General features: G+C 39.3%; 1 protein-coding gene across 1 annotated transcript in view; it reads left to right on the top strand.

Annotated features, from left to right (window-relative positions):
- The window catches only part of smad1 (SMAD family member 1), a 27,662-nt gene that overhangs the window by 5,478 nt on the left and 5,173 nt on the right, over positions 1-17,011 (top strand). The window contains exons 2-4 of the mRNA XM_015390430.1: positions 8,880-9,428; positions 14,997-15,260; positions 15,348-15,464. Coding sequence (XP_015245916.1) covers positions 9,029-9,428; positions 14,997-15,260; positions 15,348-15,464 — 781 coding nt within the window. The 5' untranslated portion in view covers positions 8,880-9,028. The remainder of the gene's footprint in view (positions 1-8,879; positions 9,429-14,996; positions 15,261-15,347; positions 15,465-17,011) is intronic.

Raw genomic sequence — 17,011 nt, 5'->3', positions numbered from 1 at the left:
TTTCTCAGTTTAGTTCCACCCTTGTCTCTGCAACGCCTCCACTTATCACCAAATCAAACATACTAAGAAAACCATACAAAGAAAATTAGATGCAAAAAAGACTTAGCACTGGTTATGTTGTGGCTTTAAAACTGATTTGTTTTGTTCCCTGCTAAAACAAAGTTTGTGAATTCAGTTAAGTAGTTGTTAAAAAATATCTGTCATTTGTGTGTTTTTAGCTTTCTTCCTGTATGGAAAGGTTTTCAAAATTTGAAGCATTAGTGCAGTGGTTTATGTTAAAATAAACCTTTGGGTTAAGTTGTCGCAAGCAGGTTTTTCTTGTGTTTCTTGTTTATTTGGTCTTAAATTTTTATTTCAAGTGGCATTAAAAAGTCTTAAAAAGTCTTGAATTTAACTTGTCTTATGCTGTAGGAACCCTGTAGTGGGACCAACCCTGAAGATCCAGTTTATATGTAAGCTAGCGCTCCTGATGCAACTTTTTAACTTCTGATATGATGTCAGCACAAATATACATACTTTTATTTCTCACTTTGTAATGTTGGATGTTAGAAAAGGCCTGATGAAGTGAATTACTCTAACAGAGAACAACTATCAACAACAATATGAAGAATGAGAAACAACTGGTCCGTTTATTATTAACAAATGTTTACAGCATCAGAGGGTTTCTATCTGGGTTGGGAAATTAATCACTGCAAAACAGCATGAAAAACCCTTTTGAGACTCTGGATGAAGCGTCAGAAAAAAGCTTCAGCAAAATTTGGACCAAATCAGTGGAAGCCTACTTGTTCCACAAAGGTTTTAGTGGTCAGTGTGGCTGTAGGACCTGTGATTTTGGCACAGATGTGCTTAAAAATGTCCAAAATGTTCCAAAAAAATTTTTTTCTCATTAATAAGGAATTTGATCAAATAGTATGCTGAATTCCATGATATGTTCTTCTGCATACAAACGTGTTTTTTAATAAGATTTCACTGTGTTTATTTTTAAATATACCTTAGTACACAACATATTATCAATAAACTGAACAGAAAATGACAGGTATTGTATATTCTCATTAAAAGATACCTATGTCCAACTATACAAAAAAAAAAACCCAGCCAGAATAAATGTATAGGTTGTTCTACTGAAATATTAATGTGCATTAGTAAAATTGCATAAAACAATACCATATACAATAGTTACATTGAGGGGAGGGGGTGTCTGAAACAGGAATCCGTTTTTATTACCTAATCAGTGTTATTTTCTGCTCTATTTATGACAGTCACATGCAAACCGACAGAAAAAAAATAAAAGCTGAAAAATCTAAGATTACAGTGGAACATATTCTTAAAGCTGATCTGTACGGATCATTTTCTCATCACTGCTAGATCAGATTTCATTACCAGATCGCCATCATTTCCTACTCTTGTGTCATTTTGAAATAGCAGACACGCTGAAAATTAAACTCCAAACTCATTCGTACACCGAGTTTTCAAAAGATTTTAGTCTGGCAAATTTCCTCCAAATTGCCAGAATATATATATATATATATATATATATATATATGAAATGGTAAGACAATGACCCACAGCTTGCTGGTTGAAACGACTGCGTGCTGTTGCATAATTTTGGCACAGTGTCAGGTGGAATTTTAAATCTCATATTATTGGTTAACACTGCTGTAAAACCAAAAAGTAATTTTGAAATAATTTTTTTGAAACTTGTTTTAGAAACTTTAAAGCCTTCTTGGATCAAAAAAAGCAATGTCACTGTATTTCAGCCACATTTATAGATAGACCCAGCGTGGGTATCAGCTGGGCCTCTGCACCGGCCCTGTCAGGCTTCAGAGGTCAGGTTTTCCCTCACGCAAAACTAAAAGTTGAGGCTGACAAACACATCCATGAATACGAGTAGAAACTTCATCTGGATTTAGGACTGAAAACTGATGCTGACGTGACTCATTTCCTGGTGACTTGTTAAAAATACATTATAGGTTATGTTTAGAGTTGTTATAAAAATGATATAAGACCATTGAGGAGTCATGAGACGTAACATACAGTAGCGGCTGTAAGGCAATGAAAGCAATGAAACCCCAGAGATAAACATCCAGGTTCTAGAGGTTAGAGCAGAGCAACATCTAAATAAAAGAAAATTGCATATCAGTTGTAAAAAGCTAAACAAAAACAAACTGCAATGTAGTTTTTTTTTTTTTTTTAATGGTTCATCCCTGTTTTAAAGGCAGGCTAATATATTCTGATATTTATTATATTTGCTGATATCAGCCCAATTTCCCCTAATTTAAGGGTCTAGATCACAAGTTTAACAGGTAGATATTGTTTTTTTTCCCCGTAAGACTTGTCAGGACATTAAATGTTTAACTTAATGTTACTATCCTGGAAAATATCAGATTCTCGGTACCAATTTCGATACGGCTAGGGTAAAAAGTGACAAAACTCACCTTTTTTAGTCTCACTTTGGATCATCATTTAGACTTAGAGAACTTGTATTGTCATTTTGTATATACAGCGTTTACAAAATAACATTTCATTTAGTACAGTTTTTCAGACAGTAAATTAACATTCTTCTTAAACAGAATCACTGATGCTAGTTGAATAAATGTGCAAAAGCAATAACTCAGAAATCTAAAATATGCAAACAACACCTGTCTTCAGTATCAACGCCACAGCGAATTAGCATCACGTCTAGAAAACAGTGTTGGAGTGTCGATGCTTTTGACACCTTTACTTCCTGTTCATGCCCTCACACTTCCCCGACATCTGAAATGAGTTTCCTGTTGTACAGTTTCCTCTGTAGGCTCCATCTGTCAGTGATCCTGTACGACTAAATAAAGTAGCCGCCACCTGGCTACTTTATTTAGGGGATGCTTGCTTCAAACCCAATCAGACGAGTTAAACCATCAAACAGTTGTGTAGCATTAGAAAAATGGCCAAACTGGATCTGACAGGTAGCAAGTAAGACCTGGGAAAGGTCCTCTTTTTGCTAAAAAGCTCAAAACAATTTTAATATTTCTAAGTTTTTTAGCCTAGAAGACGTTACGCCTCTAAACTATGGTCTCAGCAGCAGACTGGGGATTGTTCTCTCCTCCTACAGGTGTTCTTTCACCCTTTTTCCAGAGGGGGCAGGCTTTTGCAAAAATACTTCTCCTTCGAAGAGTTTGAGCATGCTCAGTGGCCCCTGCTTTAGTCTCAGCATTATTAACCCCCACAGATGGATTCACTGAGCTTATTTGCAGTAGGAGATATTTTCAGACATAGTCACCATTAAGGAATGGTCATCACATCCAAACAAACAGTCTGCCGAGCGGAAATCAGAAATCAGACACCGTTCTTCTAAATAAAAAACACATTCTGATGGCTGTTATCAGCCGGTAGTCCTCATGTTGTTTGGAAAAGTCTGTTTTGTCAAACAAACAGAGATATTGGTGGAGGGCCACACGCTGGCGCCTTCTTATTTTGACTGACCCTGACGAAGCGGGGGAGGAGCGTTGTCCTAACGAGCAGCGTGGCTCCGTATCGGGCTCCTTGAGTGGGCTTGTGGTGAGAAGTCAGATATGATTGACTGTGATGGAAACATGGCCTCCAGCTGCAGCTGAATCAGAGCAAAGGATTGTTAGGTCTACTCCAGATGTTTCAGTCCAAACTGTGGAGGCGTCTTCCATATGAGACGGGGGATTGTTTTCATGCAGCTAGTCTGGCATGGCTCTCAGACTGTTGGCTGTTTTTGAGAAGCCATAGAAGTATGTGTTTAGCAGCAGGATGTCGCCGTAATGCCTCATCATAAACCTGACATCTTTCTGAGTCATTTTCTGCAATAGTTGCAAAGTGTTTTTCTCTCCTGTAGAATCTAAAAATCTGCTTTTTCACCCTCCAAAGCAGAGATGTTCTCAAATCTCTTAGTGTTGGAAACACATTAAAAAGAAGTGAACCAATAAATCTGCTGTTTGAAGGTTCGTATTGTTTGTCTTTCAGTCTGAGTTTCTTTAAGGACGCTTACTGTGAAATACCAAAGAGTAAGTCAAACCTGTAATTGGCTCCTTTGTAAATTCTTTGACTGCAAATCAAACAGTTTCCACACATTCATAGAGTTATGGTTGCAGCCCAACCTGTTGTGCAGCTTTAGTATAAATAGATCTGTTCTGTGATGGCCTCAACGTTTTGCTGGAAAGCTTCAGTAAATAAACCTAAACCAGGGTCATTAAAAATCATTAGAAGTAGGGATCCACGATATTGGGATTTTGGCCGTTATCCGATATTTTAAAACTCATGTAGCCGATAACCGATATCGATACCGATGTTAAAGCTGGACAAAAATAAGTAGTCATTGAAAATAGCAGTTTTGTTATCCATTTCTGACACTTTGAAAAATAATATACTCAAATATATTTTCATATGCTGATATCAAAATTGATTTTCAAAAACATGGTATCGATCTATTTTACTTTCAAAATCACGTGAAATTTCATCGTTCTGTTACAAACTCTCGTGATATTTTGCAAATTCTTGTGAGATTTTGTTAGTAAAATAGATCGATACCGCATCAATATATCAACATATAAAAATATGGCAAAATTTGGTGAATTTTCGGGGGATTTCGTAGCATAACGATGACATATAGCAATATTTCATTAGTAAAAGAGATTGATATGGTGTTTTTAAATGGCAATATATCAGCATATGAAGATATTGGGATATTTTAATGTATCAATACTTTTTCCCTCGTCTTTAGAAGTTTTTAAGTCTGTAAAAAATAAGTTTTTGAGGAAGAAGAAAAAGTAGTATTTTTTATTTTTTTTTTAGACTTTAGAAACTCAGAAGCTGATCAAATATCGGGTTAAATATCGGTGGGGTGGCCGATGTCCGATATTCAGTTTTAAGGCCGATACAGGCCGATACCGATAGTGTGCCGATTATATCGTGCATCCCTAATTAAAAGTCATTAAATTATTGTTTTTTAAATTAAGGTCTTAATTGGCATTAAAATTCATTGACTATACCATGGAATTCAAAATGCTTTATTAAAAATAACAAAATGTTCATGAAAACAATTTCGTCAGATATAACATGTTCTGCGTGTTTGCGCGGAACTGCTTCTGGTTGATCGTAAAGCCGTATGTGCGGAAAAGAAAGTCGATGCGGAGGAAAAAGGTAGAGAATGGGAAAATGCCAATTTCAACAAGTGTGTGTGGATCTCGGGGTTTTGTGGATGTGTGTGGACGGGTTTTTTTGTTTGTTATATATATGAGACTCATGGGTACCTATTGATGGCTTTAAAATGATTTCTAAGAGCATTAAAAAGCATTAAATTAGAGTTGCTCATTCCTGTATAAACCCTATAAACACTGCATCTCTCCAATGAAAGGTGGTTGAGAACATTACTTAGATGCTTTAGCAATCATATCCAGGAAGAACGTTAGGGTAAGGGATGCACGGTGGAGGCGGTGTGGGAATCTTATCAGTCTGTCATGTTATATAACTGGGTAGAGCTGCTTGAATGCATCCATATTGCATTTGGAGCTAAAGTTCCATTTAGTGTAAAACAATTTACCAAAGGTGGCCGCAGGTTTGTGTGTGTTTTCCCCCGACTAGACAGTGCATTTAGCAGCCATGCCTCGATCATGTGAAGCTTCCTCCATCCTCTGCCCATTGTTATTTTCCTATTTTTAATAAGGATTTCTTTTATGTTTAAATTATGATTAAATGTTTGCTATGATTGTGTCATTTCCATTGTGTAACTGGAGAAAAAAAGAATAGCAGCAGCAGATATTGGAGGTCGGTTAGACTGAATTTAAATCTTCACTTTGTTTTTGCTGTGTTTAGTGACAGCAGCTAGAGCTGCGTGCTTCTCTAAGAGCAAAGACCTGCTCCGTTTTCCCACGATTCTGCCCAGGATTACAAAGCAGGAAATAAATATAATATAAACGGTTTTACACTAGTCTCTTTTTTTCTAAAACTGCTACACTAAAATAAATGTGATTACCACACAGCTGTTGGTAATCGGCTGAATCAGTGGTTATTAGAACTTTTACCAGGTTTCTATTTCAGCACAGATTTTCTAGCTTCTGTTCTAGTCGGACGTCTCTGAAATGACGAGAAAGATAGAAATCACTCTACATCCCATGATATGTCAGACCAAAAATAACCAGTCATAATGATGTTTAATGCCTCCCCTTCCTCACCACCATCATCATCATCTGTCCAGGGGTCTACACGTCACTTCCCTTTTATTGTCCCTTCCTTATTATCCCTGAACTGAAGCTCAATTTGATGTTGGATAAAAATAAAAAAAATGACGCTCCATAAATCTGCAAGCTGCTTTCCGAGGTTGTGAAGTGAACTGAAAAACTGGTTTGGAAATTAGCTTTTAATTACTTTTAATGACTTGTGTAAAGTTTTATGCTTTACGAGCTCAGAGTTCTCATTGAAATCCTTGAAAGTTTGTAAGTTCAAGGTCAAGCAACATTTTAAACGAATACCAAAAAAAAAGACAACTGCCTTGAAAGTCCTTGAATGTTTCTTGGGTTTGCTGCCAAAGTGTCTTTACTTTTGGTCCTTTCTTGGCTGCATTCCTTGTAAACAGAATAGTTCATGTTTGCGTAACAGCAGATGCATCGATGCATGCGACATTCTCCAGGCTGGATTCCAGTCATTTGCAGATTTCAGGATTGTTTTTAAAGGACCCAATAATTTAACATCTACCTGCTGCGGATCAAACAACATTGACAGCAAGGATTAAGCTGCATTAACCATTGCAAAAATTATTCTTTGAAATTAAAAACTGGAATTTCTTAATGTTGCTAGCTAACATGAATGTATCTCACCCTCTAGCTTTTGGTTCTTTCGCTGCTTTGTCGACCTGGACATTTTTAGTATGAAGTTAGCCTAGCAGGTTGTGACGGATTACTGGTTGAACACTGCCTCAGCATGCTAACACCTTAAGCTAAAAATAGAATTGAAAATAGAACTACAGGATCAAAACTGCTGTTTTTCCTACAGCAGCTATTCCAAAATCTTTTTAGCCATGTACCCTCTTCTGTATCCCAACCGGGTTGACGCACCCACAATCCCTGATATTTTCAAAATTCATAGTCATATCAAAGGTGGCTTGTTTAATCATGCTCAAATACCCAGAACACATAATAGGAACAAAAACATTGCAATTAAGATTAGTGTTGCACCGATACCAGTACCGGGCAGGGCCCCGATCCAGCCAACAAATAGAGCAGCAATACCATTTTTATAGCCATGTTTATTCAACTATTGTCACCCATACCAGGTAGACAATAAAAATTTCTATTGGATTCCCTTTGTTTTAGTCTTTTTCCTGCTTCACAAAGGTAGGCAGCAGCTTGACAAAGCCATGATGGCAATTATTTTACATCCACGTAGTATGCAGTTCTTCAGATATACACACATCAATTTCAAACAGATGGTATCGATATCGGCTGATACTGCACAGCCAGGTTTCGGGGCCAAAAAATGGCATCAGTGCAACACCAGTTAAAATAACACAATCCTGTCATCATAACACATAATGGAAATCAAAAAGAACTGAAATTGAATATCTGCCACAGGATCCTGAGGATTTTCAGGTGCAGCAAGAGAAAGAAAGAGACACTGAGTTCAGTCAAACCTCTACAGAAAACCTGACAAGTCTCTAAACGTGGATTCACAGACTAAACTTTGATCATCTACCTGTGTGTGTTCTCACTTTCTCATTTCATGTACCTGCTTCCAATCTAAATCTGACTCACAATCTATGCAAAATAGAAACTTGATTTGTGTCCAATGACTAGAGAGGGAGAACTTTGGTAGTGAGACATGGAGTGATATAGAGCCAGCCTGATAACACTGTTATTAATCAGATAAATCAAATGTTATTTCCTGATTGTTTGACAGCGGTTACATTCAGTAAGTAGACACACCCATGGCAACCCACCACCCCCAACCAGCGGCCTGGTTCCCTGTTCCTGTCTGAATATGGGCTCAAAGTGCATCTTTTCAATGAACTGCGCCTATCTGAACCACATTACCAAAAGCACCATGGGTTGAAGCAGAGGCCACAGACCAGCTGCATACTAAAATGCACAGAGGGATGACTTCCTCTACAGTGTATCTTAAAATTAAGTATAGAAAAAGACCTATTCTGATTAAACCCATTTATCCTGTTAATTATTTATTGATTAAAATTAACATTTTATTATTTTACATAGGAAATTGTATTTTAATGTCTTTGTTGTGTCAAAAAAAATTTAATTGTTAGATTTTTTTTTTTATTTCTTCGTCTCACACATTTCCTATTGGCAGTTCACACACCACTGGGGTTGCACACACCACACTTTGGATGTTGGACTAAACAGTATGTTGGACATAGAAATATTGCAGTTTGCAAAAATAATGTCAGTACACTAAACCTGGCTGCAGGTTCATGTGTCATAAAAATAGATGATGTCACACTGCAGTGTTTGGCTGAGAATGAAAAGGCGTAGAGGTTCTTCTAGTCGCTGCTGATAGTTTCCATCTCAGGGCTACATTTAAAGCTTAGGGCTACTAGTTTAACTAGTTTAGCGCCAGCAAGTGGTGCACTAGTGCTCGTCAGCTCTCCTGAAAAACTGTTGCCAGGTCAGGTAATGCTAAAGCTAAGTTGTGGTTTATGCTAGTGGATATGATTATGAGGGAACTGGTCCTGAAAAGCCATCGAATTTTATGTTAAAGTGTGAGATCCCTGGAATCTAATTATCCAAGTCATGATAGATCATGAAGTGCTGCTTCATCTGGGGGTGGCAGAGGCAGGCCTTCCTGTACGTAGTGGTGCTATGACTAGTCAGATAGGCAGGTAGCCTGTTACTTTATCTTTTGCTAACTTTACTTTGTTTTTCTTGCAGTGACTCTAAGGAGTACAGAGGAGCTTGGAAGCCTTGAAAGCATCTGGATTAAAAAAAACCCTCCAATAATCCGTCAGATTTCTTTGAACTGATTTTGGACGACCTCCTACTGCTGCTCACTCTTCTTCAGGCGAGTGCAGGAAGGCAGCATGAACGTCACTTCGCTCTTCTCCTTCACCAGCCCGGCCGTCAAACGGCTGCTGGGCTGGAAGCAGGGCGATGAGGAGGAGAAATGGGCGGAAAAGGCCGTGGATGCTCTGGTGAAGAAGTTGAAGAAGAAGAAGGGAGCCATGGAGGAGCTGGAGAGGGCCCTCAGCTGCCCGGGTCAGCCCAGTAACTGCGTGACCATCCCTCGCTCGCTGGACGGACGGCTGCAGGTGTCCCACAGAAAAGGTCTGCCTCACGTCATCTACTGCCGGGTGTGGCGCTGGCCCGACCTGCAGTCCCACCACGAGCTGAAGGCGCTGGAATGCTGCGAGTATCCCTTCGGCTCCAAGCAGAAGGACGTGTGCATCAATCCCTACCACTACAAGAGAGTGGACAGCCCAGGTGAGAAAGTTCAGTGTTTTCTCTTCTAGAAGTTTCACCACTGAGGAAAACACATACAATATGAATAGAAAACAAAAGACCTTATTTTCTATGACTGTTTTATTAATGATGCAGCATCAGTTGGAATTGATTCTTCTGCTGGAGTTTATAGCTGGATGTGACTTTCTGGACTGAAAAATATTGTAATAATTCTTTCATTCTACTTTGATAATGTAATTGTTTTTTTTTTTATCTGTTCCTTTTATGTTGGGAAATGTAAAAGAAAAAAATCTATGATGAAATGAATTTAACTTAAAGTGACTTTTTCCTCTGCCTCGCTCCATTCCAGACCGTCTGCAGCCTACAGCTTCCGCTCTTCCTCTCGTCTTGCTTAAAGCTTGAGGAGAGCAAGCGCGATATTATTATTTCATTCATAGGAGAAAAACGTGCGGAAATGAATAATCTAATATGATATAATACAAAAATAATCCCCATCAGCATCCAGCATATGTGCAATTTCTGCCCTAATACTTTTGTTTTGTTGTGGATCTTTGTAACAGGGATAACTTGGATCATACACAATTAGTTTGTATGAACTGTGTTTGTTTTCTACTTCCAAACTCAGCATCTCTTCATCCATGATTGCCATAAGAAGTTCTCAGATGCGCTCTTGGAATTTATGACTGGATTTGATGAAACTTTTAAGCCTCTCGATATGAAATAATTATTTTGATAGAGATGAGAAATCTGCTTCCTGGTATGTTGAGGCACCAACAGTTTGCATCCAATAATCTAAACAAACGGTCTTAGTTTTTGGAAATATATAAGAATTACACTCTTAATTTGTGTAATTTTGTGTTGCTGATCTGTTATTACTATATTTTAATTTGACAAACCCGATCTTCACGACGTTCTTTTTCCTGTTTGGTGCGATTGCGTTTGCGGATATTGACCTGGCCGGACCGGATCAGAGCAAAAAATAGCTTGGCTCCGTATTTTTCACGGTTAAAGACAAGGATGTACGTGGACGGTGACGTGCGGAGGAGTAGCGGTGGATGTGGAACAGTTCTTATAGATTTACATGAATGCGCAAGCGCTCCGCACGATGTACGTGAGCGGAGCAAAGCAAATCTGGTGGTTAAGGGTTTTTCAGGAATTCAGATCCTGCTGCGTATCAATCCCCCCTCTGTGTGACCTGCTCTCCTCTAAATTTAGCCAATCAGATCTGCCCCTGAATGGGTCATGTGTCCTTGCATTGAATCATAGAAATAATCATCAACCTATTCAGTAATCGATTAATCTTTAACTGGAGTATACATTGGAAAAATGATCTAGAAATAAGTTAAAATGTCTTAAATTAAGCGTATTTACCCTTATTTTGAGTAAGTAAATGAAAGAGTTTGCCAATGGAGTGTTTTTACTCTTAGAATAAGATAATTAGATAATATGCACTTGAAATTAGACAATGCAATTGTGTTTTCTTATTTTAAATGTAAATAGTCTTGTTCCATTGGCAAATTGTCTCTTTTACCTCCACAATCCAGGAACAAATGCACTTATTTTAAGAAAAAATGACTTATCTAGAGTTAAGAGATTCTAAAACAGTTTAATCTATGTTTATCAGTTGCAGTCCAAGTTATGTTAAATTTAGTGGTAATGCACTAAAGTTAACAAGCACCTGAGTAAGTACTCGATACCATTTTCGATACCATAAGGATAAAATTTCAACAGAAATATTTTGATTAATAATTAAAATACAATAAATAAATAAATACAATAAACAATAAGAACAACATTTTGAGGTTGTTTGCTGTGCACAGTATTTAGCAAGCTTGATAAAAAACTTACAAAATTAAAATTAAGTTTTCCTTACTTGGCTATGCTTTACACACATAACAATGACACTAGCCAAACCGGTTAAACAAAAATAATTCTCAGCAGCTGCAACTGTTACAAAAAAAGTCTGAAACTGAAAAGTGCACAGAATTATTCAATCACAGTGTTCAGAAAGTGCATTTTCCTCTATTCTGCACTTTAGATGAATGACTGTTTAGTTGCGACTGGTACTCGATACTTTTGAAAATTAGTATTGTATCCGGATACAACATTTCAGTATCGATACTTTTTTGAGTAGCGATACTTTTGACAACCCTAGTAGGAAGGAGGAATGATGTGAGACACATGAAGATAACATTAAGGAGGCAAGAAAGAAATGCTAATTAGAGGCGTTTCCCTCTATTAGAGGACATTAACCAGGTGATGCAAAGCATTGAGTCGTCACACGTTTAGGTTACATCTGACTATAGTAAACAGGAAGTAAAGCTAGCTAGCTGGACCTTAGATCATCGATGGGCTTCTGAATGTGGTAGAACCAGACCAGGTGTTCTTCCTTTCTCACATCAGCTGGTATTATTTTTGGTTTCTGCCATCCAGAGGTTCAGTCCTAGCGCTTCATTCAGGGCGCCGGCAGAAGAAACAGCCGATCAGTCATGTAGCTAAACTGTGTATTATAGAACCTCTATAGCTCATTAAAGGCTCAGTTATGCTTCATTCAGCATCGTCTGAAGCTTTTATACTCTGCATCTTCTCTCTTGCACCTAATATTGTGGCCAACTCTTGGGGAATGTGTTCCGTGCAGACTGCATGCTTAAAACCAATACAACATGAGAGCGTAAAAAACTGCTCTTCCCAACATTTCCTAATCCTGACCATCATTTCTTTCCCAGAGTTTTTCTCAGCCTGTTGATGGTGGGGATTTTAGTCCCTAAATATCACCACTACAGGATGCCTGTAAACCCTCACCTGAACCGTTGTTCTTCATGTTTTTCCTTTTATAACTGTGTAGTTGCACATTTTCTTTCATGCCCGGTGTGGAAAAATCAGGCAGCATGGACGCTGGATGGAGGGCCGTTGAAGCTAACATGACGTCATTTACTGTGGCGGTCTGCACCGATATGTCAGAAACAAACCAGGTGTCAGTCTTATTCAAAAAACTTCAGTAAACACTTCAATCACCCCGAAAAATACTAATATTTTTCTTTTGCTAAATTTAGTCGATTTAAATGTTGCTGTGTCCATCAGCTGTTGCGATACTTTGAAATGAGCTTAGAAATGTTTAAAGGAAGCCCATGAAGTGAGGCTGATCTGATCAGATACAAACAGGCATGTGTGAAAGCAGTGAAGCTGTGGGTGGGTGTGTCCATTGGTGCGTTTTGGGAGCAGGAAATTCCATCTGCAGGAGAACAGAGGCTTTGTTTGGGGCATGCTCCGTGTTGCAGACCCCTCTCAGCTCACTAACACAATCTAACACACATGTTGTGTCACACTATCCTTGTGGGGACCTTCCTTTGACTTCCCACTGATTTAAACCGAACTTAAACTCACTTCACACCTTAGTCCTTAAACTGTCCTCCACCAAAAGAGGGGAACTTTTCCTCATGGGAATCTGTCTTTGGTCCCAACGAGAAGTCCACAAAATGTTGCACATTTCTGGCAAAGTGTCCCCACAAGGTAACAAAAACATGGCCACACACCCAGGATTGTGTCGGGGGGGGTTCTATTGAGTTTAGCTGGAACAGGAAGACCGTCTCTCACACAATGGGAGGAAAAAGTGGCGGCCTGCCTTGCACACGTTAAGCTTTAGCAGCAGCTGTCTGGGGATTCAGCTCCACGCCACCTGTCTGTTCACCAACACCACCCACGTCCAAATACACTTCCTGTCAATCTCCCTTCATCAGACAGTCGGCCTGCAGCACATTTAATCTCTGAGGTGACTTCTGCCCTGATGCGTCGGCCTGTTGCTGAGCGAACCCTCTGGAAAATTCACCGAGCTGCTCTCAAAGGCCGCTCAGGTATTTATAGATACAAGCGGAGCGTATCGCTGCGCTTTCTGCTGCACCTGAAAAGCCATCAGCTGGGATATTTAGTCCAAGTGATGAATTCCTCAGGAAGGCTTCACCTCATAACATCTTTCAGAGCAGAAACCCGAGAGCCGTGGTTGGAGCCAGAACCTTCTGGCCGAGGCTGACGTTTGAAAAATGCGCCGACATCTGCGCTCAGAATGTTGAATCAGGGAGAGCAACAGAAAGACATCCGGGATTAATCCCACGTTGCATGCAAGCGATCGCAGCTGATGTGTGTTTGTGGAGAGAAAAAAAAACGTCGACCTGCCTCTGAGGCAGAACAAAGGGGACGGCTGCAACCTTTTCTACATGCTGTCACATAACCGCCATCTGCAGCAGCTCGTACATCTGAGGTTAAAGTGCAAAGATAGACCGTCCTAAGGAACTTTTTCTTTTAACAGGTAAACATGTGCGGGGCCTTTAAATTCAGTCTCCTCTCAAACAGCTTGCCTTTGAAGACACAGCTGTCTGCTAACAGTAACTAGGTTTACATGCTCAACATTTTACAATCAGATTGAAATTCTTAGATTAGAAAAAAAACAAAGACTGATTTATTCTGTTAGTAGCTAGCCAGAGCCTTTAGCGAGGAGCTCTGAGGTCCGCTTCCATCATCCAGAATAAATCGATCCTGAGAGTTCTTTCTATCATTACTGGCTTTTTTTTTTTTTTACCCTGTGCCAATATTTTTATATTCCTCTGAGGTTCTAAAGAAGCTTTTGGCTTCAAAGGTTTTGGCATAATGTTAGAGAGGTCACCAGGATGGGTTTACTTTTGTGCACCATTTACTGTGAAGGAATGAACCTTCCTCTGTGCCACATGAGCTCAGACTGGATACAGCAACAAAGGTTTTAAGCAGAAAGGATTAGTTTGAAGGAAAATAATAAAATAGTCCCCTAGGTCTGGAAGTTTATGTGATTTTTGTGGAGGACTTTGAAGAAGAGGAGTCGTTTTTTTTATGATAATAGAAAATCTGACTCTTTGGCATGGTGGTGGCTGCATCACGCTGTGTGGGAAGGACTGTGAGTGCTGGATTAGAGATGCAGCTGTAATTGCAAGGAAACCTGAATGCATATTTTAGATTTCAGCCTTATTTTTCTCACTTTCTTATAAAATATAAAACATTTTTTCAACTTGAAAATCTGGAGCTACGCTTTGCTTGTATATAATTTACCTTTGAAATCTCTTAGTTCTCAGGTTTTTTCCACAATAATAGGCCGTGGTAATCAAGCAACTTATAAGACCAGCAGTTATTTTTGGCTGATATTAACCTTTTTCTCTGGTTTCAGTATCTTCACACTTTGGATGATATATTAATGCATTTAGCAGCCGTGACTTTAGAACAAATGAAGGAAATGGATCCCTGCTCCTTCCATCTGTTATCCATTGTTAATGTTTCTGTTTGATTTATTAATAAAGTTTTCTTCTTTGTTTTAACTGAGACTTTGCATAACATTTGTTATAAATGTGTCATTTTTATCATGTTACTGGGGGTTTCTGTATCTTTAGTATAATGTGACAAAACACAGAAACATAAAAGTCTTAAAGCCCTGAAGGTTTCACTAAATATATCTGCATTAAAATACAAAACTGATAGAAGTCAATCGGTTCTGATTGGATCGGAGAATTCTGGCTTCCATTTTTTATGTTTTTTTCCTCTGTAACCTTTCTGGACGTCCTCTGCTTTCAGTGCTGCCTCCTGTTTTGGTACCAAGGAACAGCGAGTTCAACGCCAAGCACACAATGCTGCCTCGCTTTCGGAACCCGCTTCAGCAGAACGAGCCACACATGCCCCAGAACGCCACCTTCCCAGAGTCCTTCACTCAGGCAAACACCGTCCCCTTCCCTCATTCTCCAGGAAACGGCTTCCCAAGCTCCCCCGGCGGCGGCAGCAGCGCCACCTTCCCTCACTCGCCCTCCAGCTCGGACCCAGGCAGCCCGTTCCAGATGCCCGGTAGGACCAATGAGTTCTGCTTCTCCATTCCCACCACACTGAACCGCTGTTAACTTTCTATTTAATTCTGGATCTCCCCTGATGCAGAGACCCCCCCACCTGCTTACATCCCCCCAGAGGAGCAGATGACGCAGGACTGTCCTCAGCCAATGGACATCAACCTCATGGCTCCCCCTCTGCCTACAGAGACAAACAACCGGGCAGGTAACCATGGAGGTTGTTAACCCCCCCCAGAGAAATCACAGGATGTCTGGCAGATAAAACTTGGGCCTGAAAATTTCCTGTGAGGTTTGGTCTGAATGTTGTTCTACACATAGAAGAACTGAAAAGGACTTTATTGAAAGGAAACGGCTTCAGTTTGCCTCAATTCTTACATCTTTCTGTCAATAATAAAAAAAAAAAGGATAGAAAAATGGCCAATCATGTGCAGACGCATGAAGGTCCAGTTAAAAACACACAAATACAAAAACCAAAGTTAAAAAAAAGGTGCAACTTTTAAAAACATAATACAATAACCTAAGTTTAGTTCCCCAGTCCATTAGGGGGAGTCAGTCACCATGCTAGAGTATAGCTGAGATAGAGAGGACGAGGCAAGGCCGTGAAAAGATTTATACTATAAGTCTAATGTTAAACATGCAGATTATTCACAAAAATGTGAGTTTGGACTCATGTTCTCACCAAATCTGTTCCTGAAAACAACACAGGAAGTATGGGCTCACACATGCCTCGTCTTGACCTGTATTTCACCACCTCTTGTTAAAAGTCTCTAGATGATCATAAAAATAGTACTTATTTTCTATTTAGTAGGATAATCATGATTATAATGTACAACTAATAGTGTACTGAATAGGCTGGATAAAATGTTTTAAATGTTACATTTTTATAGTGTTTTGATGTTATTCCGGCAAATGTTTAGTAAATAAAACAACCCAAGTCAGATAAACACAAATCAAATAAATGATTTGCCAAATAAAATAAAAGCTGCCATTAGAGCCAGCTGTACTTCACACAAGACAGAACCGTGAGAGGGCTGCTGCAGATGAACTCACGTTAGCCCAGGGTGCGGTTAGCCTCAGAGCGCCGCTGGTTGCCACGGTCCTTAAGATCAGATTTTTTTTTTTTTTGTAGGGAAATCATATTTAAATGTCAAATCATTCTGCCTTGAACATGTATATAAATGTATTATTGTCCCAAAGTTTAGAAAATTTCTGTTGATCTTGATGATGTCTTAAAACCCCTGGGTGTTTTTGTTATTTTATGAAGGCCAGTTAGTTATACATCAGCCTGAACACCTAAATTCGGCCAATCATATAACAACGGTCATCTGTCAATCAAATTTTTTCAGTCATAGCATCTTGATTCTTATGTCGCAGCTAATATACTCAACGGTTGAAATAAGAAATAAAAATAATTTCCTTTCCCATTGAGTTCCGTCCCAGTGTTCACGGGGATGGACGTCTGTGTCTTCAGCAGGCGTAGAGCTAACAGAACTGGCAGCGTTGCGAGGCAAGGGCTCAAACATGTACGGCTGGAAGCCTTCTACACCAATAACTTCATCCCCACTTTCCTCCTCTAAGTAAAAAAATATGACGGAGGAGGCTAGTCCACGACCTCCGATGCAAAACTCCCTGCATGTTTCCCCTGTCCATAATGTTCCTTGACAGGGTCGATGCTAAGTGCTACGGTCGCAAGAGTATTGATTCATGTTTTTTTCCTCTCGGATCTATTTTTATCCATTTGCTCCTGGACGT

This window comes from Cyprinodon variegatus, unplaced genomic scaffold, assembly GCF_000732505.1.
Source record: "Cyprinodon variegatus isolate N-32 unplaced genomic scaffold, C_variegatus-1.0 Scaffold498, whole genome shotgun sequence".
Lineage (NCBI taxonomy): Eukaryota > Metazoa > Chordata > Actinopteri > Cyprinodontiformes > Cyprinodontidae > Cyprinodon > Cyprinodon variegatus.
The sequence above is the reverse complement of the archived record's forward strand: the minus strand, read 5'-3'. Positions and strand labels throughout refer to the sequence as shown.